This window comes from Symphodus melops (assembly GCF_947650265.1).
Source record: "Symphodus melops genome assembly, chromosome: 4".
NCBI lineage: Eukaryota > Metazoa > Chordata > Actinopteri > Labriformes > Labridae > Symphodus > Symphodus melops.
The window spans coordinates 21120348-21145816 of NC_136694.1; the positions used below are offsets into that span (position 1 = coordinate 21120348).

General features: G+C 38.5%; 1 protein-coding gene and 1 long non-coding RNA gene across 4 annotated transcripts; one reads left to right on the forward strand and one right to left on the reverse strand.

The window, feature by feature from the left end:
* The first annotated feature begins 19 nt into the window (after positions 1-19).
* On the forward strand, positions 20-24111 carry mmel1 (membrane metallo-endopeptidase-like 1). 2 transcript variants are annotated; one of them, XM_079342115.1, is made up of 25 exons: positions 20-260; positions 9985-10148; positions 13476-13652; positions 13994-14038; positions 14368-14427; positions 14561-14722; positions 14838-14918; positions 16198-16293; positions 16824-16942; positions 17307-17372; positions 17772-17906; positions 18179-18268; positions 19000-19136; positions 19242-19335; positions 19436-19564; positions 20047-20145; positions 20282-20365; positions 20447-20550; positions 20849-20907; positions 21132-21251; positions 21841-21974; positions 22110-22175; positions 22305-22400; positions 22962-23038; positions 23883-24111. In XM_079342115.1, exons 3-25 carry the CDS (start codon positions 13496-13498, stop codon positions 23980-23982), a joined length of 2310 nt encoding a protein of 769 aa, XP_079198241.1. In that variant the 5' UTR covers positions 20-260; positions 9985-10148; positions 13476-13495; the 3' UTR covers positions 23983-24111. The 2 variants fall into 2 exon arrangements, with proteins under 2 accessions (XP_079198241.1, XP_079198242.1); XM_079342116.1 differs by lacking the exon at positions 20-260 and having other exon boundaries at positions 9638-10148.
* Positions 13586-21826, reverse strand: LOC306822878. 2 transcript variants are annotated; one of them, XR_013778961.1, is made up of 3 exons: positions 21337-21826; positions 17787-17885; positions 13586-13673 (listed from the first exon to the last, which is right to left on the reverse strand). It is a non-coding gene; the product is annotated as an uncharacterized lncRNA (long non-coding RNA). The 2 variants fall into 2 exon arrangements; XR_013778962.1 differs by lacking the exon at positions 21337-21826 and adding an exon at positions 19096-19175 and having other exon boundaries at positions 17787-17935.
* Positions 24112-25469: the final 1358 nt, after the last annotated feature.

A 25469-nucleotide genomic window follows, 5' to 3' on the forward strand; every position in this document is an offset into this window, starting at 1 on the left:
AACAGAGGGCGCCCTTTACCTAATAAGTTACTGGACACAGCTGTGAATGGTCACTTAAAATAGAGCTAAATTCGAGTTTTGGACTGGGTGCCAACTATCCTGAACTGATGTTTGGTCTTTTAATTGATTAATCTCTCAGTTCTATATTCTATCCAGGTTGGCACCCTATGAGAAGACTAACGCAGAAAAAACAGGCTTCAATATTATCTTCAGGATCTGACATCCTCGCTGTCAGGAAGAGGAGGAGGAGGAGGATGAAGGTAAAGTTAGAAAGAACACACATTTTAATGTTTTCAAATTTCAGATGATGCTGCGTTTTTCATTACTATCACCAACTATATACGACCCCAGAAATAAAGAGTTGAATTGAAGTTGAACTAAAACTGGTGATTATATATTTGGTAAATATAGTTGAACTGCTCTCCCGAACTAGATTCAAAGATGTTCATAATGTGTCACATCTGATATATTTAAATGACAAGGAAGAAGTTTGGAGTTTAAACCAAAACCGCTGGGCAATTTTAAGCTATTGCAACATCCAGCAGGACCACAGAAAGTTTGAGGACACTGCTCAGTCAATTATGTTAGTTTGCTATTAACTCGGTTTTGGCTTCAACCAACTCCTGGAAAGAAAACATTGTATGAAACAAATCTGAATTACACCAGTAAAGTATTGCACTTCAATTCTCTTCATAGCAGCTTTCTGCACATACATAAACATACCCAGTTTGTTGACTGATAGTTGAAGTGCAACCATTTTTATTTTTCTCCCATTGCCCCTAAAGGGCAGCTTCCTCCTTTGTGGCTTGATGACACTAAACCTGTCCATCCGTGGATGCAATAATAATGGTGTTGCAGGTGGAACAGGGTCACAGACGTAATCGTGTGCCTGATCCCCTGTGGAGCCAATGGTGTGGAACTGCGTGGGTGAGCTGCTGTTCAGTATTCCAGTCATGACTCGTTTGCATGGAGAGCCGTCCAGGCTGGTCCAGTGTGATTAGTTGACCACGGTACTGTGGAGTTGCACTCTATTATCATTTAACGGTGCCAGTCATGAAGTCAAACACTCTTCCCTGTCTCCCTAATTACACCCCCACTGCTGGGCTCGCAGCAATTACGGCCTGCCGCCATGAGGCATCATCATTCATTAGGTACAGATAACTGACACATCAACAACAACAATCGAAAAGCAAAATTATTCATATTACTTACAAACAACAAACTATCACCTTAGAACCTTTATTTTAATGTCATTATTTACAGGAAATTTGTATTATTAATCATTTTAAAAAAATGCAGGATTTAGGTGGCTATAACAATGGTAAATGCATCCTTATTTATTAATAACAATTTAAGAATACACCAAAAGCACTGATTGGTACTTTAAAAAAACATCACATCATCCTTTGAAACAGTAAGAAGAGATTGAATGTTCAATTCAGGAAAAAAAAAGTCTCAAGTTGAAAGGATCATCCATCATCCTTCAAAATGTTTATTTCATGGGAAAAAAGTCTTCTTCTCCAAATATTCCCACCATTGTCAGAACTGTTCACAGTGTATTTTTCATTCAGAGCAGCATGTTGGTCATTTGTTGTTTCATGTCTTAGTTGTTACATAATATCAAAATATCTGTTGATTGATTTATGCCGTTATTTTAAAACCACAGAAAGAAGTGCAGTACACTAATTAACCAAAGAAGACAATAAAGTGTGGCCAGTTCATCTTGTAGCAGTCTCAGTTGCAAAATTCTTCTGGAAAAAGAAGAGTGTGGTGGCGATAGAAAGGGGGGGGGGGCGTTCACAACCATTTCCCCTCTCAATGCTTCCTTAAACTGTTTAAATACAGTTTATGAACAGAATAATGTTTGAGAATATTTTGTGTGTTGGAACTTAGTTTACAAATATCAATCCAACAAATGTTAATTCATATTATTGTTTTCATGTTTAACAAGAATAGAGTGTCTTTATGTTAAGCCCCGATCTCTAAACAACAATATAACATGTTTTAATGCAGATAGTTATGAAATATTTTGTTAGAGTAGGCAATCTCTGCTGTCTGACTTTTGAGGAAAACCAATGCCATTTAACCGCCTTGCATATTTTTCTAACAGACAGTAAGCGGGCAGTTCTGAGCTAATGAGTCAGAGAATGTGATGCTCCAAAGCTAGCCGCTGTGAATGAATCCAGAGATTTAAATACGAAAAGCAATTTAGCTATGTGATGATGAATAAGAAGAGGCTGAACAACACAGAGAAAGAAAAACAACACAGACCCACATGTATGGAACTGCTGCTCGCACATCAGTATGAAATAATATTTAATATTAAATCATCAATCATTTTAATTCTGAATTAAGATATTAATCCTTTTAACCATTTGAACACTGCAGCTTTCTTCTTTTGGCATAATGTTAGCATTGCAAGGCTTGTTTTTAGTATGCACTACTATTCAAAATACATAAATGAAGCTGACAGGTCTCAAATAATGAGCAAATGAAAATCCAGAGAGACAACGGGCCACATTTTAACCTGAAACAAGCTGTTTGATAAAACGTTAGGCACCAACATCTAAGAATAGTGTTCAGCTACCTGTAGCTTTCTTTACATTTGTTAGGATTATCATTTGTTGGCTAAATTTTAGTCAGCGTGACAAAATGTCTTCCTCGCTGAATAAAACATGACCAAATAGTAATATTGGCATTTCAAGCAACATCCTGCCTTACAGCAGTATTAGCTGAGAGGGGGCTAAGTGCTAATAATAAGAGCCAACAGGTCCAAATAAATCGGTTGTTTTTTTGGCCAAATTTCCCTTTGGTGAATAAACGTTATTAGTTTGAAATGTCAAAAAAAGAAATTCATTAGAATAAAAATCTTGAGCAGAGCAAAACAATATTATAAAAGCATTGCTCCCCACCCTGAGCATGACATCAGAGGAGAATGACCGCTGTTTGGCTATGGTCAATGGAGCCATGCATTTGTATCCAACTTTTTCTGTCAGAAAGTCAAAGTCAAATCTTAAGCTCAGTGTAATTGTATTCAGGCTGAGACATTAGTTTTATTTTACGTCAACCAACTGTTAGATTTAATCAACCAGAATCCATCTGAATAAATGTTGTTTCAAAGTTAAGCCCACTGAGATCCATTTCGTATATACAGTACAAAAAATAAAGTCTGACATGACTTTAAAGTACCTGAAGACCTGATCTCTACTCTTATTTTGACTTTAGCGGTTGTCTGGTGGAGTCAGAGTTTTTAGTTACACAAGTCGCTCAGTGTGAGACCTGCAAAAAAAAAAAAAGAAAACCTGATATTACCATAGGGTCCACTGGTTGTTCCTTTCTCTGCTTTTTTATCTGATCTCAAAAGTCTCTCTAAACTCCCTCATGGCAGAGTAGACATCGTCGCAGTTGGAACATGAGGAGGCAAAGAAAATAACCTCCAGCCAAGGTACACACACACACACACAGAGTAAACAGGGTGTGTGTGTGTTTAAACCCATGGTTTCGTGGAAAACATTTGTCCTTTCTCAACAATTTCTCCCAACGAGCTTTTAATATTTTCCTGGAACCAGTCATCTCCAAATAATCACTAGTTATGCGAGATGATAAGATGAGGTAATATCAGAGAGTGAAAGACCAGCCGAGGAGCCTGATGGAGCTGGTGGGGGTCTGAAAGAAGAATGCGACTGAACAAAGTGGTGAGGGAGGTGTTTTTTGCTGATAAAGAAAGGAAAAGGGTCGATTGTCCCTGCCGCTCTGGTGATAGTGCTGGATGCTATTAAGATAAGACGGATTAGAGCTGCCACATCACTGTCCAAGCTGCTACAAGCTGAGGGACAGGTGGGGAGGAAAAAGACCCCATCGCCTTTCACTGACCAAAGGGACTGACTCATGTGGGATTGAAGAATTAATAGGATATTGTTCTTTAAAGAATAATCCAGGCATCTTTTGTCATACCTGAGCATTTCTGTCACGGTATTTAAAATATAATTTTTTCTTACATTTTAATCAGAGGTACTGTAGAAGATCATTCAGGCCTACATTAAAAATGCTATTGGAGGAATAAAGAATTCAGAGAAGAAGCACTACATTCACCATGCAACTTTAAAAATGGTATTGGAGCCCAGAGGATCATGAGCGATTGATACGGATCAAAGGGAGTCAATGTATCAAAGACGAGCCTGACAAGTCAAGAAGTCAAATCTATTCTTTAACTCACAGGCAACCAGTAAAGGGCAGAAACGATTGGTTCAATTGAGAACAAGCTGAAAGCCTGGCAGCAGAGTTCTCTTGAAGTTTCAGTATCTGGATGTTTGGCCTGTTGATACTAAATTAAAGTGTGTTGTAATCGTTTATTCTCCATGACATAAGAATGTGGATGACCTTTAAACCATTCGCAAAGGATGAAGTTAAATGTCTCCATGTGACAAAGCAGGCTCCTCTTCTACAGTATTACATTATTAGTTGAGGCATCCAGACGAGAGGAGAGTTTTTAAATGATGCTGTAGAAAAGGGTAATTTTAATTATTTCTTGATTAGTGTCATTAAACTTCAAGAAAGTTTTTGATGTCCAATACTAAGGTCATCAAGGCTGCACAGAAGAAAATACCGCAAGTGGTACCAGGCATTAAAGGACTGCCTATGGCGATGCCATGTCTAACCTGGTTTAGACCAGAGGCTAATACTGTATAAAGTAATATATAGCCTAAATTATGTAAATGTACTTCTGTACAGTTAATTCTCCTGTGAGAAGTTTTTTTTTTTAGCTTGCTTTACCTTCATAGGGAAACAAAACCACTGGTGACAAGATTGACTATTTCTACATTATACTTTTACGATACTAATTTTTAAAGGCTGTTCAGACGTCATCAGACAAGGCAATGAACAGCATTTGTCCTCCAATTAGATATGATCTGTCTGTTTGTCCTCAAGGGTGCCAAGTTTGACCAAAAAACAGTTTTTACTGTTCATTTAAAGGCAGGGTAAATAATTTTCCCCAGATACACTTTTTAAGTTTTTGGTTGAAATTGTCTTTATGTCCGGACAGATACTAGATCTTATCTAACCCAAAAGGAATGAAGAAAATCTGTCATCTGTAGCAACTGTAAACACATAAAAACTTCGACCAATGTCAGATTGTCTTTTTTTCATAAACCAATCAAGCCTCTCTACCCCATACATGCATGAGGCCACACTCAAAGCATGAGCTGAAATCCTTTGTCGTATTGATGCAAAAACATCAAGTAAGTGAGAGTACACTCACCATATTATGTCACAAATGTGTGCAGAACATAAAAAGGACACTAAGGCCCACATTTAGCATTGTAACTCTTTTCTCATTTGCATTGAATATGCTCAGACAGGCGCCGCTTTTGCTTGAGTAAGGATGAGGAGAAAAGCACCAGCGAAAATCTCCCAAGTGAGCCAAGCACCACTCATCCGTGTTTCTACCATTAAACCTTGAAACAGTGATCGAATGGATACTGATTGATGAGATGAATACAGACACCAAGAGATTTGCTTCAGGTTCAGTTCCTATGAGTTAGTCAGCAGTGGAACCTCATATTTGGGCTTTAATGTCACTGCTGTGCTTAATGACCTGTGTGCTGCTCTGAGGCCTATTAAACGCATGCGGTAAATCAGCAGAGAGGGAACATACCTTTCACCAGCACTGTTTCGTGCAGAGGGAGGACAATAGATCTTAAACCAAGACACTAAACTGACGGAGAGTGTGTTCTTACAAGTTGCACCATCACGTAAGAAAGCGCCAAACAACAATCAATGCCACTATTTCATCCAGAGACTAGTGCCAACTTACATAACCAAGACCCTAGCATTGTTGGTGTTTTAAGACAAATGCAGGATAGCATCACCTCGTCAAAAGTTCACAATAAAAAGGTTTTGTTCAAAAGCATTGTAATTAAAAACAGAAATATTCTGCTCTTCTTTAAACTGACTGCTGGTTTAATCCGACAGCAGTTTACATGGTTCATAATTAAAACCCAGAGGGGAGTATAAAACAGTGATTACGCCTATTGTCAAGCTGCAAGCTCGAAAAGAGGGATTTCAGGCAAAATACTAAAAAAAGAAGACATAAAAACTATATGTTAAATGCAGATTAATTCATCTGGTGGGAAATAAGAACATGGTGTTTAATGCCATCTGTTGGAAAGAAAAAATATCACATTACGCAACCAATGGTTTGACAATGACATTGTCACAATGACATTTTTAGATATGAGGTGTGTTTCATATATTCACATAAATGCATAAACCGTCATCCTGCAAAAACAGCAGCAACCTTCTCTCCTCTTTATTTTTGTCGGAGAGTTTCTAGCCACAGGCTTTTAGCAAAGTTGAGCAGCCTTCTCCATCAAATACGTACAGTAGCATTCATCATCAAAAGCCTAATTAAAAAGCTTTCAAGCTTGTTTTTCAGATCTACTAATCACAGAGACATAACAGTATTTGATTACAGCCTCTGCGAGTACAGGCATACACTGCCTTACAGCAAAATAAATCATATATAATCGAATTTGAGGTTCCGTGCTTAAATCATAATTGCCTGCAAAAAAACAGAGATATTTTCTGCAATCAAGTGTATGACATGCAGGATCCAGACAGAAGGAAAGGAAAGATCAGATGTGTCCTTAAGCTTTGATAATGATCATGGATGAGGAACAAAAGCCATACATTAGCTGACAATGCATGGGTCAGATTCAAGGAAAATCTCAGAAAGGCAACCCTCGACCACCAGACAACCCTTTTAAAGGATTGATGTTCATGTGCGTTGTATGAAAGCTTAAACGATCAAAAATATATTAATCAGAACAGATGCCCTCCTTTTGGAAAGAGATAAAGCAGCCTTCTTTCAGGGCAATCAGAAGCATACATTCTACTTTGACTTTACTTCATGGCTCTTTTCAGCAGCTGGTCACATGTTCAGATGTGTGTGTCTCCCATTTGCAGAACCTACCTCCACCATGCTCGTGGGATGATATCATAGTTCAGAGGGATAGATGAGAGGGAATATTATTCTGCCTGATTACGCCGCCACTCGTGGCCTTTTCAGACTGTAAGATCTCTGTTCTTTCTGTTCAGGAAAACATGTAGTCCTCATAAAGTTACTGAAGTCAGTTCTCGAATGAATCTTACCTTTAAGCACGATTATTTCAAAATCATGAAGATGGGAATACGATGCACAATACATAGGGATTAGATTTATTGCTGGACTTGTTTTAAGCAGAAAACGTCAAATCAAAATAAAATGTAATCATCTTTTTTGAGAAAAATATGCGTGCCATCAATATTGTCACATTTTTTAATATAGGTTTTTGGTTAAAGGAACTTTAAGTTTGTGTCGATTTCGGCGCTCCCTGGGGACAGAGAGATACCTCTTTAACTAGCCGCCGATTTTTTTCCTGTATATGTGTAAGTTGTGTTTAAGAACAATACATCTCATCGTGATTTCTTTCAGTCAACTGAATCACTCAATGAGAATCCTTGCTGTGGAAAATGTAAAAAGCAGGATGTTTCTGCAGCTTAGTGATTATCACTTCCTCTGGAATCTTCTCTCCAACACTCTCCACTCAAAATAATCAGTAGGCATATTGTAGCTAATGTAGAGGTTATGTAGAGGCATCAACAAGAGCGTTTAGCGAATACAATAAAAAAATTAAATACTTTTAAAATATCCTAGATTTGAATCTGCCATTGAAAGTGCATGTTCGTTAAAGGTAGCCGGCCCATCACACTCAAACATCTATTTTTTAGAGTCATTTTTGAGGCAAACAACTTCTTCATGCATGCTATCATCTTTTCACACTTTGCATTATGCATACTGGTCACAAGCAAGCACAGACTCTGAAGCTAATCCAGTCCCTTCATAAAACAGACACTTAAACACATGATCAAAAGTCACAGCTGTCACCATTACAGATGAATACAAAATGAAATAAACAGATCAGCTCCTAATTCAGAAGGTCAGAGGCAGCATGACAAAATCAAATATGGACTGTGTTGTGTTATACAGATGTATTATGTTTGGGTGTGTTGGATGTCTCCTCAGTAGGATACATCCAATAAAAAAAACAACAAACTCAACTAAAACTTGGGATGGAACTTAACTTTAAACAAAGTAGCAACAACGAGTGATTTTACAACCGCAGCTCTGCTACTTCCTTTTTATAGTCTTAGTGTGTAACTTCTGTGTGCCCAGGGATTGTTAAAGAAAATTTGCCAACATACTAACACTGGCACATCAACGCTAAAATAAAGCGAGAGTGCTGATTATGAAACACGCTGTTGGCCTGATGTTTCTATGTGAACTACAGAAGCAAACAAGAACATCAGGAAGAATATTGGAAGAAAACCTGTTATTTTTTACGCCTGTTAATGCTGCTGGTTTGGTGAATGGCACTGCATGGCACAATAAACTAAACTGAAATATATGAATCAATTTGCACGATGACCGAAAAAAAACTCTTTTAATTTCTCCTTTGTTTAAAGTTGTTTTAGACATAAGTGAAAGACGATTTCCTTGTTAGAGAATACATGTAGGTGCTGGACAAACTGGTCAGAGATAAGAGGCGCTGCTTCGTCCACAGGAGTCACCAAAATCAGGACAAAAAGAGGATCCCACAGTTGCCTTTTTATATGCCATACATCAGTAAATCAATACATTCAGTAAGACAATTAATGTTAACAAGTCTACTTCTAGTTAAAGAAATTGCTAAAAAGTAAAAAAGTAATCTGTATTTAATTAAGTACCACTTTTACATGTGTGCCTAAATATTTGCGCCTATTATGAATTTTAAAGTAGCTTATGTTTGAACATCTGTAACCATGGTCATAGAATACAAAATCTAAGATATAATGGAAATAAATGAAATTGCACTTCATGCAAAATGCTTACCACACTGACTATATGAGAGGAACCATCATCTCTACTAAATAAAATCTATGAATAAATGATTAAACTCAGTTGCAAACCTCGATCCCCCACCGTGTTGCACTCTGTCAGTCTTGCTGTTGATAAATGACTGCAGGTTTCTATTTCTGCAGGATTCCCTGTCAGTAAGTTTAACTGATGCCACACGGAGTTTATCTTAATCTCAAATGCATCTTAAATGCATGTTTTATTTGGGGTTGGATTTTCTCAAATGTGTTTAATATCAACTTGTCTCTGGGCAGCAAACAGCACCTGAGCAACTGGGCCTCTGCAAGCATCAGCCAAACACAACGTGGCCCCCACCTCCTCTTTATTATCAGCTAATTAGTGTGGTTAATAAGGCTGATAATGAGACTGGGCGCCATGCCATTTCCATCTGACATCAGGCCAGGGTTCAGATCCCCACCAGGCAAGCCCATGGTGGGCAAAGGAGATCTCCCTGAAGGTGTGTCCTCCAGGTCACAGTAGCAAAGAGTGTAGAACACAGTAATTATTGGCCATACATCCTTTTTGTTTGTGCAGGGATGATGACAAATTAAACAGCTTAAGAAGGTTTGATACTGGAAACATTGTTGTTTTATCTCTGCAAGTTGTTGTGATGTTTTCTACTGTTTGTACTTAGAAGAAAAATAAAAATAGTGTTACACGTCCTTTTGACCCCTTCAGAACCCAAATCACTACCTCGTGACACTAGCATCCACAAAATGTTCTCTTATCATGGTGCTGTAATCAAAAACAAACCAGTTCTAACACCTCCCATCTACCTCCCCGACCACAAATTCTCTCTCTCTCTCTCTCTCTCTCTCTCTCTCTCTCTCTCTCTCTCTCTCTTTCTCTCTCTGTCTCTCTCTGTCTCTCTCTCTCTTTCTCTCTCTCTCTCTCTCTGTCTCTGTCTCTCTCTCTCTCTGTCTCTCTCTCTCTCTCTCTCTCTCTCTCTCTCTCTCTGTCTCTCTCTCTCTCTCTCTCTCTCTCTCTCTCTCTCTCTCTCTCTCTCTCTCTCTCTCTCTCTGCTGCCTCACTCATACCCTGAGCAGCAGACAGAGCTGGGTAAACGTCTCCATCAGCCCGCAGCACACAGACTCATTTCTCCTCACACCAGCTCTGAGTGGATGCTCAGCAGGGGTGTGTGAGATATTAGCACGCTGTGGGGGGTGGGAAACTCCTCAGGGACTTCTACCACATCCACACACCAAGGAAGAAGGTAAGACTGTAGACTTCTTTTCGAAGACATTTTTACGTTCTGTTAGGTACCAAAGTGAAGATAAAACTGCAGCTTTTAGATATCACACATGTCATCAGGAGGCCCAGGACAGATTTATAAAAGTGCTTCATGAATATTTTTGTAAAGATTTTGAGCTGTCTGGACATGAATTATGCTGTCAGGTGTGCAGATTGTTGTAAACCTGACCTGCGTGTGTCTAATCCTTGTTTCGTCTACAAGTTTACAGGCAAACAGTACCACTCACCGAACACTGCCACATGTAATCCTAATGTGCTTAAAACAAGGAGAGCTCAAAACATTTCGTACAGATTAGTCGTTAGTCTCAAAAAAGGTTTTATGTGTGACACACTGACCTGTTTGATTCTCAGCATTTTAAAGCTTTAAATAATGCATCAAATATGCACATGTCCTTGTTTGTTCTGCTGAAACAAGAGATGATGGGACATATTTTAAAAAGGACTCTTTTATTATAATCTTGAAGTGTTTTGAAGGAGAATATTCTGACATCTAATCCAACGAGAAAGAAGTCTAAAGCTTTGATGATCATACACTTCAATTATGATGTCTTATTACTTAGCTTTAAAAGAAATGGTTATTTATGCATAATAACATGTTTCAAATTAGGCTAAAAAATAACACATCAAAAATATTCCATTGTTTTCTTTAAATGAAGATCATGATGAGAATAAACTTTAATCAACATTGACATGCTCCATACTCTGCTTCATAAAGAGATCATCTTGGTTTTGCTTTTTTATATTGATTTAAATGTATCTAAAAAAAAGTAATTGATTAATTTAATGAATATAAAAAATGCTTTATGGTTAAATTACATCTAATTTATGAAAAAAAAAAGTGTCAGCCATATAACATATATGTGTGTGTGTGTGTGTATATATATATATATATATATACATGTGAAAATATTAATGGATGCATATGCCATTGGAAAAATGTGCCACTAATGTTCCGTTTTGCCTTCTCTCTGTCCTTAAAAGTTACAGAGCAGAAATGCCGCCCAGCAATCCACGGACAGTTAAAGATGTAAATAACTTCCTCTTTGACAACTAATCTTGTACTGACACAGCAGAATGCACATTATTGCACAGTTTGCCATACAGTGAGGCCTTTCTTGAATGCAGTTTCACAGGGTTTAAGCTTCAGAGGCACTTCCTGTGCAGTGTGATGATGAGGATGTGAAGGTCTAACAATCCCCTGCTTGCTCTTCATCACTATAGAGCCAGATATGTGCCCATGAGTATTCATCAGGCAGGGCTAATGGGGCACAGCAGTGTGAGCCTCTGATTTACAGCGGGGCCCCTGTCAGACCTAATGATAGGGCAATGTGGCTGGTTATGGAGAAACAGGTGCTGCACAATGAGCAGATGCAAAGCAATGCTGCTGAAAGCAAAGGCTGATTGTCATTTTGTCCCCTGCACAAATGCTCATCTGCAATATTATGTTCACACATACATAATTATTGTGCATAGAAATAAGCTCTCTGGAAGTGAAATTAGAGGCTGTGTGTGTGTGTGTGTGTGTATGTGTGTGTGTGTGTACTGTGTGTGTGTGTGTGTGTGTGTGTGTGTGTGTGTGTGTGTAAGGGGTTGAGGGTGGGAAGATGTTTCAACCAACAATGGTGAGTGAGAGTAATTTTAATGGTCAATTTACTGCCCCACAAATTGTTTCCTGAATAAATATCACATTTAATAATCCTGCAGTCCAAGAATTTATTAAGAAAAATTGGAGCAGAAAGATAACGTCATGAATGAACTTGTAAACATAATAAAACCCATTGGATATTTTTAGATGATTAAAACAGGTGGGCCAAGCCCTCGAGAATCCTCATTACGAGTGTCACATAATCATTTTAACAGCTTAGGCATCAGATGGTGTTCGGGCTGGACCATATGGACAAAACAAAACAAAACATAACTGAAAGATTGTTTGCTTAACTCACTGAAGGCCAACGCCAAAATACATAGTTGTGTTTAGCACTGCTGGATCATGTTAAAACCACATACAGTACATTGATAATTTCAATAAATACATAAATAATGAAACATGTTAGCTTTACAAAATAAACCAAGTAATATTGCTTTAGTCAGATAAGGCCTGAACGATACAAAAAGACCTTTTCAGTACAGTCCTTCTCTGAAGCAGGAGCCAAACAAAGTGCTGGAGCACACATATCATTTAAGGAAATTCTGTCCACTCAATTATATTTTTAATGTCTAAGGTTCTTCTCTGAGAGCATCGACCTTCATTTGTGGAACGGCTCAAGCACAAGAGTTTCCTTCTACTTTGACAAAACCTTTTGTCTGATTCGTTCACAGCCTGTAAATGGAAAGATATTTTATCCTTTGGGCTTCTTTTGTGCCTCTTTTTTTTCCGAGAGAGAGAGACAGGAAAGTCGATAGAGTCACCAGGGAGAGAGAGTGGAAACAACATGTGAGGAAAGAGGAGTTGGATTTGAACCCAGTCCACTTGCTTTGGACATGGGACGTACAAACCAACCACTAGGTTGCCAGTGCCGCTGATTGTTGTTTGAAGCACTTTAGGAGGGACAATGAGCTAATCTTATTCATAATTGCATATGAAATGGGGAAAAAATGTGTGTAAAATCAGAAAAAAAGGAAACATCATTAGTATGATATAAACTTTGTTTAGTCATCATATTGGACCCTTTTAAATTACCCTTTGTTTGGAGTTCCAACCAAAGATAAGATAAGAAAAAGGACTTTATTGATCCCTTTTGGGGAAATTCAGTTGTTACAAAAGCTCAAAGGAAAGAACATGGGTAGATAAGTCACAGATACAAAAAGACAAAAAGCACTGATAATAATCAAAACAACATTAACATGATTGTAACAACATAAATATATACACCATTTACACCTTCACTTGTGGAATGATTAATCTGAGGGGTTTTTTTGCACAGACAAATGAACCTGGCTATTGATGCATATTAATATGATATATAGATGCAAAGTAACCATTAAAAATGTGATATAATGTCGCAAAAAGAAAATGCAATGTAGAAAAGTACATCATGCTGAGGGACAAACTGTCTCAATACCACTAGAGACATAGTTTCACAACTTCTGTCAGTGAAGCTGCTGTAGGTGTTCAGCAGTTAAAGCTCACTCACTGCAGGTCAGCTGGCACAGTTTACCGATGGATCACTGCACAGCCCACACACACATAAACACACACACTCACATGCACACACACATACACATAAATATGCACACTGGTAGCTCTCTGCCTGGACCATCCCACACTCACACGTAGTCTTTCCCACAGAGCCGGCAGACAGGAGGAATATGGGCAAATCCGAAAGCCAAATGGATATCATGGAGAAATCGAGTAAACCTGGGAAGCGTCGTTGGACTGTTGCAGAGATCGGGCTGTCTGTGCTGCTGCTGTTGGTCAGCTGTGCCTTGGCTGGGCTTGTGGTCCTCTACACGTCAGTGGTGAAAGGTAACGTCTCTGCTAGGCTCACTGTGGAAAGATGTACATATTACAAATGAGAAGTGTCTGTGTGACTGCAAGCTGTTTGGATACAGGAAAAGATACTGACCCTAGGGACACTCTCATTTGAAGGTTAATGTTATTAACCAGATTTTAAAGGTTAGTTTTCTACCCACACACAGACCTTACCATTATGTTGAACTCAAGGCTCTTTTTTTTAAGTTTGTTTAAGGAAGTAAACAACGCTGCAGGGGACTTCTTTGTGTTTCCTCTGGCTTAAATGTTACTGTAGAATAATACCTCGTGCTCTTAAATTACATTTTCCCCTCTGTATCTTTTATCCATTTCAGAACAAGCCACCAGGACGAGTGTGTCACAGAGCTCAACAAGTGAAGGTGAGCTTTGGTCGCGTTAAGCCTATAAACTGTGCGCAGAATAAACTGTGGGATGAGTGGGCTGGCATGTGTCATATTTGAGGCTGCACTTCTGATAGTCACCCGGTAATACTGTAATTCCCTTTTCTGCCTCATCTGCAGAGTCACACAAAAGTCAACAGAGTCACTGCTGACACAGACTTTACTTGTCCCGCTCTCACTCATAGAGACAGTGCCATGGATCAAGGCTTTTTAGGATGCCATCTATATTTCCACTGATCTTACTTTATATAACTCAGTGTCATTTGTCCTGAAGGCTTTCTTATAAATGTTGATATTGATTTCTCCAGGCCAGCTTTTTCACTCCAGTCCAAGCGAAGTGTGCACCACTGCAGACTGTGTCACTGCAGGTTAGAGGAACTATTTGTTTTTGCTCTCCTGCTCTGTGTATTGTAAACAAAGTTGACCTCAGATCCATGCAAATCAAATTTATTGTCCCCCCCCCCCCCCCAACACCTTTTTTTTTCTCCTGAAACCTTGAAGCTGCTCGACTTCTGCAGAACATGGACCAGTCTGCAAAGCCCTGTGATAACTTCTACCAGTACGCCTGCGGGGGTTGGCTGGAACGACATGTCATCCCAGAGACGAGCTCCCGTCACAGCGTCTTTGACATTCTGAGGGACAAACTGGAGATTGTCCTCAAAGGTCAGCTCAATGTTCACTGGTCAGTGTGCGGAAGAGTGCGGGGCTGTGCGTGGGTTTTATTGAGAGAGGAAATATCCGTGTGTGTGTGTGTGTGTGTGTGTGTTTGTTGTTGCAGGTGTTCTTGACACAGAGAGTGAACAGGACAGAGACGCCATAAAGAAGGCCAAAATCCTGTACAGCTCCTGCATGAATGAAAGTAAGTATATCTTTATGCAGTGTAAAAACGGATGCTCACTTCTGAAAAAAGACAAAGTTGTTGATAAAAACGGTTTCTGGAACTGTAGATCAAATTAGGTTATCCTCCTTAGCCGTAGAGAATTAAAATTAAACGTCTATTTTTTAATTAAAAATAGTGTATAGTGTAATAATTTAATTATTTTTTAACCAGCCAAAGTATGACATTAGCTGACCTACACTTATCTATAATCCTTTCTTTTAGGTAGCAGGATACCAGTATATAACAGCTTATTATTCTGTATTGTTCAAAACATTCCTTCGTCCACATAGTATCAGTATTACAGCAAGTCTATTCTGACACCAGTGACTACATTTGAAACAGAAAGACATGAAAATAAGAATTGCAGTACATTTAAAAATCTCTTTACAGTTTGGCTCGTCTTCAAGCTGTTCTTGTGTCATCGGATTTACACAGGAACATGAGATGCTTTCACGTTACATACTACACAAAGATAAAGCAAAGAGCCACCTGTTAGACAAGTCTCACTCTCACTATTCAGTCAAATAATAGACAAAGATAGATAAAGTCATGCCCTATATGTTTGACACATTCAGTCCACTTGGTCTTTCATTATTTTTGATCCACTCCTTAATGGTGGTTTGGTCAGATTTGAGTCATGTCCTTATAAAGGCTTTCTTGCTCGCTGTGAAAATGTATTTTTTTTAATTCCACCAATCAACGAAAATGTTTCTCCTCTATACTATGCGACACCTATATGTGATGTTCACTTTAAATACATTATGTAACTAATGTTGATCGTATTCTTTATTCTTAAAGCCATGATTAATTGATTGAACCCCTGCAAGGATGACCACATTAAATGATGTTAAGTAGATAACTAAGTAGTCATCAGTAGTTTCAGAGCTTGTGACAGGTGTGATGGTGCTGAATAAAAGTGAGAACAGCCTCCTTCCAGTCAAACTTTACATCCAACTTTCAGAATATGTATGTACCATCTTGGAAATCCTGTTATCGAATAAAAATAAATTAAATAACCACATCAATACATACAAGAGTCAAGGCAAATATTCAAGGTTTTCATTCATCTTTATGAGACATTTTTTATATATATTGTAGGGTCTTTTACATGGGAACAGTATTTTGACTTTTTGAAACCTACAGATTACTCTGCTCGACAGGAAGAGTTGCCAAGCTATAGTTTTTTCTTCCACTGCTTCATCAAGTGTTAAAGTAAACTACACTTGGGTTTTTAGAAGTTGTGGTATTTTCCCTGCAGGCCTCATAGAGCAGCGTGATTCGGAGCCTCTCCTCAAGCTCATCAACAGTATCGGGGACTGGCCTGTGGCGTCAGATGACTGGAACACCACCACTGGTAGATGAATATCCCTGAACCACACTCTGATGAATGTTTACAGTTTGTTCTTTACAGTGTGCACATGCAACACATACACAAAAACACTCCCACTCAAATACATGTGCTCACATAAAGCTCGTGTGGGCTATATTTGGAGTCAGTGAAATGCTGAGTACCAGCTTTGTTGGCGGGATCGAGAGGCCGCTGAGGCTCTTCAGCTGAGCAGTCAGGTGTGGAGTTTGGGAGCGTGATGAGTGGGCAGGGGAGCAGGTTCTCACTCAGGACTGTGAAGGAGGAGGCTTTAAATAGTCTACTCTTCTCTTCCCAAAGCTCCTGGCTTCTGCCACTTCAATTAAATGTAACCATGGATGGTGGCTCTAACAGAATTGACCACACATAGCTGCACACACAGATTTACACAGAGAGGCCATTAAAATTAGCAGAATGGGAAAAGAGGGGACCTGCTTTTTTTCTGGCTGCCACACTGAAAAGCTCTTCACAGCTAAACTGTGTATAAATTAGGTGCCACTTTCTTCCTTATTTTTCAGAGGAAGCATGGAGCCTGGAAGACACACTGGCGACCCTCACCGGCCGATTCCACAAAAAGGTTCTGCTGGACATGTACGTGTGGACGGATGATCGTGACTCCCGGCGTCACATCATTTATGTAAGATTGATGACTATTGGAGCACAGATAATGACTAACAGATCAGATTTGACGAAGCAGTCCTTGGCTGCTGTTGTTGTTTTAATTTTTTATTGTGACAGATAAATCCCAAGAACAGACAAAGAACAACAGTGTGTATTTCTAAGCAGGGATTTATTCCAATTTGGTGTTCTTCAGACTTTTTACGAATGTGTACAGTATAGAGGTTTGACTACAAATTGAGTGAAGTACTCCTGTCTATGGTAAAGCTCAGAGTAACTTGAGTGGCGGTGTCTTGCTTAAAATGTTGGGACACTGAATGTTAATATTAGAAAACTATATGGACAAAACGAATAGCATAAAAATCTCCTTTTTTTCTGTTCAGATTGACCAGCCAGGACTTGGAATGCCGTCAAGAGATTATTACTTCAACGATGGAAATTACAAAAAGGTAAGGTCTTAAATAATCAGTTTACCAAAATGACACTTAAAAATCTAAAAAACAACAACAACAACACGTCTTTGAATTCCTTCTTAAGGTATCTTGAAATTTAAAGGACTTTGGCTTTATTTCACATACAGTATCTGTGTCTGAGATATTTGTCAACTTCGCAGTACAGTGAAGGTGAAACACATTAAACATCTACACACAAACTTTAACTCACGGCTAAACTACTTCTACCAAAGAAATAGTCCAAATAAGTTAACATTTAGAAATGAAACTTTGGCTCTGAGTTGCTAATGTTATTTTCATTTTCTTGACAACCATACCTTCGTTCACCCCAGCTGTCCTGACATAACCCCAAATTTGATGTGGAAACAAGTTTAACAGCTTGTGATTTCATCACAGGTTCGAGAGGCCTACCTTCATTTCATGGTTTCTATTGCAAAGATAACCCGAGAGGACAAGAACTTGACTCAGGAAGACGACCGTGTGTGGGAGGAAATGATGCAAGTGCTGGAGCTGGAGACAGACATCGCCAATGTGAGTGCCAGCTACAACAGGAAATAAATCTGTGTAAAGAGAGATAAAGAAAATGAATAATGACAAGATGTAAAAACATCACCTTCTCTCTGATTCTATTAAATCAGTTCATATTTCATTTGAATGTTGGGGATCAGCCAAGCTTTTAGCTGTTCATTGTTAATGTGCCTGTCAAAAGCAAAAAGGGAGACTTCTGATGAAAGAGGAGTAAATTGTTAATGAGGTCAAAGTATCAGTTAGTAGAAAAACTTTTCCTTCCTTATGCTGTACAGGCCACATCACCGGCAGAGGAGCGCCAAGATGTCACCATCCTCTACAATAAGATGACGCTGGGAGAGCTGCAGAGCGCTTACAGCCTTAATGTTTGCATAATTTCTCTTCTTTCTCATGTGTTACATTAGGTTTTTACTAAACCACTATATCTTTGAAATCAGAGTATGACCAAAAAGGAATAAATAGGGAATCGTAGAAGACAATAATATAAAAGAGGGGCATGTTGTAAGTCATGGAAACAACTATTTTCTGATTTGCTGAACCTCACCCCCCCAAGGGGTCAGGTTAATTAATGTGCAACAAACCTCAAACATAAGAAGTGTGATATAAGTATACTTTAGAAATACTTTCTCTAGAGAATCTTGTTTTTCCTCAAATTATAACATTATGTGATAATATATGTTACAAATAACATTATATATGTTATGTGATAATATGTGTTACAAACAGGTAGTTTAGTTCTGTCCCAAAGTAAAATTATTGACCTGCTACCACTTCTTGGAGCTTCAGAATAAACATTTTTTATCAGAATGTAAAACTACTCCTCTTGGTGGTAGGAACATAAGATTAGCATACAGCTAACAAAGTAAAGTATTCAACTTGTGACCACAGTAGTTCTTGCCATGTGTTTCTTATAAGCCATGTCTTCTTAATGTAATAACTTGTTGGTTCAGGTTTACTTTGTTACATGGTAATAAACCTGAAAATTAGATGTTTCAAAATGTTTTCATTTTCCCGATTTTAGTTTGGTTTATTGTCGATATACATACAACTGACAGACTTTGAGATTATTGCCAATTTTCTCTATTCTGTGTTTCAGGGTTTTAATTGGACGCGATTTATTCAAGGAGTGCTTTTAAGTGTGTCCATTGAGGTGCAGCCAGAGGAGGAGGTGGTGGTTTACAGCTCTCCCTACCTTGAGAAGATGAATGATGTTCTCTCCAGACACAGTGTCAGGTCACTCCAAGGGTTTAATGCAAAATGTAGCAAATGAACATTAAATTATTATAATATGTACAACCGAGCAACAACAAAAAAACACATGTATTATTTTTTTCACAGAACTATGCAGAACTACCTCACCTGGCAGCTCATCATCGACAGAGTTAACAGCCTGAGCCGTCGTTTCAAAGATGCCAGAGCACGTTACAGGAAGGTGGGATGAGCGTGACACAACAGAATGGCACATATTAACACAAGTCCGCACGAAAAATGTAAATTGCAGTGTGCTTCTTTCTTTGTCTGTGTGTTATCAGACTCTCTATGGGACCACTGTAGAGGATGCTTGGTGGAGGGAATGTGTCCGTTATGTTCAGAGCAGCATGGAGAATGCTGTTGGAGCGCTATATGTGCGAGAGACCTTTGCTGGAGAGAGCAAACAAATGGTAAATCCTTTTTGGTATAGTGGCTGCTGCTGGCTGTCAGTCATCATAGTGAATTCTCTAAACATACCAAAAACGTTGTTTCTAGCAAGTTAGTTACTTTTACAGTAACAGATCAGGATTTATGTCCAACAAGTACTTCAAGCAGTAACTTTCATATTTACATTGTTATCAAGAAATAAAATGATGTGCCTTGTTCTGACTAAACCACCTTTAAGTGACAAGTTACACTTTTTAGACTCCAAACTGCATTTTGTGAAATTTCATTTTAGTGACATGGTTCATTAAATGCACTTTTGTAAAATAAAAAATATAACAAAGCCTCCATAATAAAGCCAAGAGCAATGAAATGCATTTGTGTATTTCTTACAACAGCGACATAAAGGGCCCATGATCGGCCACAAATATCTATTTTATAAAGAAAATGTATCATGTATTCGCTGAGGCCCTATAATCATGGTAGAGTGTGGTTGCACTGTCAACAGGTCAGCGATCTTATCAGTAAGATCCAGCAGGCGTATGTGGAAACGCTTGAGGAGTTAAACTGGATGGATACTCCCTCCAAAGAGAAGGCAAGGGAGAAGGTAAAAAAAAAACACAGCCAAGAGAACACGTTCGTATCATCTCTTAAAAATGTTAAAAAGTAGATTTCTGTAATTATGAAGAGATCCAACTGTGGTCAGTTACTGTGTTATACCTATTATTCTGTCTCTTTTGTAGGCCATGGCAATCAAGGAGCACATCGGCTATCCAGATCATATTCTGCAGGAAAGCAACCAGAAGCTTGACGAAGAGTACGCTCATGTAAGTGACATCTATTCCTGGGCCAAGTGTTCATGACGGATGAATGCACTTTTTAATGATTTGACCTGTTTGTCCTTCCAGCTTAATTTTAGTGACGAACACTATTTCGAGAACATCCTGGAGAACCTCAGGTCAGAAGCACAGAAGAGCCTGAAGAAGCTCAGAGAGCCGGTTGACCCTGACCTGTAAGCTTTTGATACACCTGTCATCTGAAGCTGTTCTTTTTTTAAAAAACACTAATCATATTGTAAGTGTATAAACACAGCTTTATATTATTCAAAATGTAATGACATACTGTGTCTGACCGTTTGATTGGTAAGACGTTTGTGCTGTGACAAATCACTCTATGAGAGATAAAGTAACATGGACTTAATTGTTTTCTTTTTTTAGTGTTGTTGAAGATTTATTTGAAAAATGGCAACTTTGGTTTGGAAATATGTTCTCTCATCTTTTTTTTTAAACCCTTTACCGATCACTCTTCAGATGGATCATTGGTGCTGCTGTAGTGAATGCATTCTACTCCCCAAACAGAAACCAGATTGGTAAGGCCTTTATGAGAATCAATCAAGCCGTCAGTAGCCTGTTTAAAAATCAGCAATCATTGTACAAATGTTTAGCCCCGTCAGCCGTTTAAGTGTTTTCACTGCTGTTGTTTTTGTCTGTCTGTCTGTCTGTCTGTCTGTCTGTCTGTCCGTCCATCCATCCATCCATCTATCCATCTATCCATCTATCCATCTATCCATCTATCTATCCATCTATCCATCAGTGTTTCCAGCAGGAATCCTGCAGCCGCCTTTCTTCAGTAAACAACAGCATCAGGCCCTCAACTTTGGTGGGATAGGAATGGTCATCGGCCATGAGATCACACATGGATTTGATGATAATGGTGAGACATAAGTGAATCATCATGGAAATGTTGTGAAGTCTGAAGTGATCAATTCAGTTCATCGGTTTCTGTCATTTTTTAATACCTTAAAGGTAGAGCCAGTAACAATGCTTGTTGCAGCTTATAAACACCACCATCCTCATCAACAATCCCAAGGAACCTAAGAGAGCTCAGGAGCTCCCAGAAAAAGGAGAGGTTAGAATGTAAAGATAGTGACAAGCAGTAATAAGATATGAAAGCAGGGAGAGAGAGAGAGAGGGAGAGAGAGATAAGAAATCCTGGTGCCAGTTCCCCCGGTAGTCTAGGCCTATAGCAGCATAACTCCCATAATGCATCAATTGGAATGGAGAAAAAAAAGTATATTAATGTATGTCATTGGCTGAGGTAGACACATCCACTCCCCGCCCAGAAACAACAACCAAAACAAACCATGTTTTGTTTATGTTTTCTTTTGTTTTGTTTTTTTGTTTTGTTTTGTTTTGCAAAAAGCTACTGACTCTATCTTTAAGTCTGCTTTTACTGTAATAGGTTACATGCATCATGTTTGGTAAACAGAGCACATCTCTTAATACACTATGTTTCCCTGCAGGGCGTAATTTTGACAAGGACGGTAATATGCTAAACTGGTGGAGTAATTACTCTGCAGAGCATTTTAAAGAGCAGTCACAGTGTATGGTGCAACAATACGGCAACTTCAACTGGAAGCTAGCAGGTGGACAGAATGTAAGCAAAACAGCTCTCCGTATGCAGTGGCAATTTTTGTTTTCTATTTACTATTATCCTTGTATTAAATAACCATTAAAATAAGTGTGTTTTACACTAGTATGTGTGTATTTATGTTTGTTGTGGCAAACGCAGGTCAGTGGTATCAGCACTTTAGGGGAGAACATTGCAGACAATGGAGGGGTCCGTCAAGCATACAAGGTTGTTTTTAGCTGCCAAAATACAAAACAATGTGTTTCGTTTATTTGCAGCAATTACATTCTTCAAATTTTCGTAAAAACTTTTTACACATGTTAAATCTTTCTTTAAATGTGTATGTGTGTTTTGCAGGCTTATCTAAAGTGGGTGGAGACGCAGGGAGATGAGCCTCGTCTGCCTGGTCTTGACATGGATCACAAGCAACTTTTCTTTCTTAACTTTGCCCAAGTAAGTACAGCAAACAGGGAGAACGATTGTCCTATTATAACAGACAGAGTAGACAGTGGTTTCTTCATCAGCGGTCAAGGGCAAAATCCCAGGAGGTGCATTCTTCAGCGGATGTTGGGAAATAAACATTGGAACTAAGTGAAAGAGTCAGGGGGTTAGTTGCTGAGCCAATCACAGAACAAATCAGTGTTCAGCAACACACAAAGAGGGCAAGATGAGCTGCCAAAGAAAAGAGCAATTCGCTTCCAGGGAATTTAGAGAATAAGCAGGAAACTGGAAGCCACAATATTATGTCTAACCTCTGATTTCAAGAGTCTGTAAATCCTCTCCCTAAGGTGGTGAATTTAGTGGTTGTCAGTTAGTTATTGTCTTCCAGCTTGAATCAGACATGCACAGAAATAGTTATATAATCTAATAGTTATAAGAAATATTTAAAGAAATTTGCTGTGTAATTGAAGAGCATAAACAGGGGGTATATTTGTGGTATAACACACATTTTGTTTCCAGTTTAATGTATTTTTTTAAACTTGATCACTCCCCACTCATGAAACTCTCTTCTAGGTGTGGTGTGGTGCTTATCGGCCTGAGTATGCCAGCCAGTCAATCAAGACTGACTCACACAGTCCTTTAGAATACAGGTAAAGAGCTGAAGCATGCTCGCATATATACAGTTCCTCAGAACCAATATGTATTCTCTAAGGGAGTTCAAGTAATTCATTCAGTATAGATGTCAAGAAGGGCCATTGCTATTATTATTGTCTAAATTTCAGGATATATATGTTTTGATCTTTTTAAATCACAAATCTTGATACACAGTATATTGTGTTTTTTATTTTTATTTTTTTTGTTGTTGCAATTTTTGGCTTTATTGGATTGGAGAGTTTAAGACTTTGGTAGGAGAGAGTGGGAACGATATGAAACAAAGGGTCCAGGTCGGACTCAAACACTGCCGCTGGGGTGAGGACTATAGCTTTGGGCATGGGGCTCGCGACATAACCACTAGACAATTCAGTGGCCCACAAATCTTAATATATTACAAAAATGGATAGACCTTGCAAGAAATAAAGGCTGATTAAGAAATAACACAACTAGTCTGACACTTTGATCAATAATGAATAGTAATTGATCAATAATTTGACATTTTCCACTTCATGTTGCTTCAGTAGTTAAGGTGCAATCTATGCTGAATCGCTTTTTCTCTGTTAATATAATAAACACTGATGAGCTATTTCTTAAATTAAAAGTTATCAACTACAAAGAGTATCAAGTTAAGAGAGAGACGGGTATTTACTTCCGCAGTTGGTGCAGACCAACTAAAGAGCTAAAAAGAGAGCGAGTGTTTGACTTACTGCTAAGTTCTCAACTCACTACTGCTTCTTATGCTAATCAAATGTCTATGAAGCTACACTTGCACTTTGAAGTGCTAAGCATTTATAACATATTTAAAATGTTATCACCACTTTTTTTCCCCCTTGTTTTTAGGGTGCTTGGATCTCTCCAGAATTTTGAAGCGTTCTCAGAAGCTTTTCAGTGCCAAAAGGGGAGTACAATGAACCCAGAGCAGAAGTGTCGTGTCTGGTAGATCGCTATGTGCCACAGATACTCATTGAAGACAACTCAAGTCAAATGAACAAGTTGTAGTTAGGGTAATTGTTCCTTTTCCAATAGATTTGGATATTGGATGTTATGTTTTTTAAACGGATGACATCCAGGACATCCCTGTTAAAGACTAACAGCATGTTTAAACACTAAAAGAAATTTGCTTGAGCATCTTCTCAAGTTTAAAGTGTTTCCAGTGTCTCTGGATGAATAGCTCACCTGTTCTTTGCCGTCACCCTTAATGAGGAAAATGTCTCACATGAAAAAGAACTGGGCTCACAGGGATGGCCTTAATGTTGTGCCAGCCTTCCTTAAATGAATCCTTTTCAAATCTTTTGTGCTGATCTTTGTGATTTATACGAAAACATCTGGCCTCTCTCTGACTACATTTTTTGTTGTCAAGACGTTGTGCCACTTCCGAAGAAACAAGGCTAAAAAATGAAGCTTTGACGAGAGAGAATAAAATAAATTTAAGCTGTGGGCTTTGCAGAAGTAATGTTTCAAAAGAATTAGTCACACTCTGAGAGTTCTGTTCATTCGCTCTTATAAGAAACACATTATCTTAAGACTTTAAGACTGTTACATTTTGCAGCTTTAACCTTAAATTAGCATTCTGCTAAAGCTGCTGCTTTGAACATTTCTTCACTGACAAGAGTTCTTTATCAAGCATTATTTTTTTTTAATTGTCTTTATCAGGTTCTGCAAATGGTTGTTGCTGAATACTCACTGCAGAAATGTCTATGTATGTCATGAAAAAAAAAATGTTTCCAGATGTTTCAAGAATTATTGGTGGTCTGCTGCTTCATAGCTTATGTCACAAACACCAAAGGGTAATGTAATAAGGATTGAACAGTTTCACTTTAATTGGGTACAACCCAGTTTAGGTACAGAGTTTAAAGTCAGATACTAAAAATGGTTGTGTTGTGTAGTCAGACCATTAATCCCTCTTTCAGATTTCTACTTTGACATTAACTTAGAAGCTCTGACGTATTCAAAGTAGGCAGATATTTAACCATCATAACTACTTAGAAGTGTCCTTTAGAAGACGTTTAACTGACTTTTATTTAGATGTATTATAACTACTTGTATTATTCCTGTAAGTTTATACTGACCATAAAATACTGATTGATTTGTTGAGGAACTGTTCTTTTCGTTAACAAACAATCTGACCACAGTGCTTAGAAGACTTGTATCCTCTGGGCATTGCCAATTACATGCCAAAGGGGGTGGGAAAAGAAAACCTCCTTAGATAGCTTCACACAAGACTGAGCAGCAGATGAAGTGCTTTGCTCTCTGATCTCACATTGATCAGTTCTGTGTAAGATGAAAGGATTAAGTGCAGAGTGCTGAAGCGTGGTGACCGCCAGTAACTGAACCATGAGCCTGCAGGTGGAACACTGGAGAATGGGGCTTGTCATTAAAGAGATGGCTAGGGCCAGGACTGTTATTTTCTACCTTTATTAACAAGTA

Excerpts from the sequence above, each read along its gene's own strand:
- mmel1 (XM_079342115.1), top strand. The coding sequence starts at position 13,496 with ATGGGCAAATCCGAAAGCCAAATGGATATCATGGAGAAATCGAGTAAA. Across the intron at positions 19,137-19,241 it reads CTCTCCAGACACAGTGTCAG|AACTATGCAGAACTACCTCA; the intron begins GTCACTCCAAGG and ends TTTTTTTCACAG. Across the intron at positions 21,252-21,840 it reads ACATGGATTTGATGATAATG|GGCGTAATTTTGACAAGGAC; the intron begins GTGAGACATAAG and ends GTTTCCCTGCAG.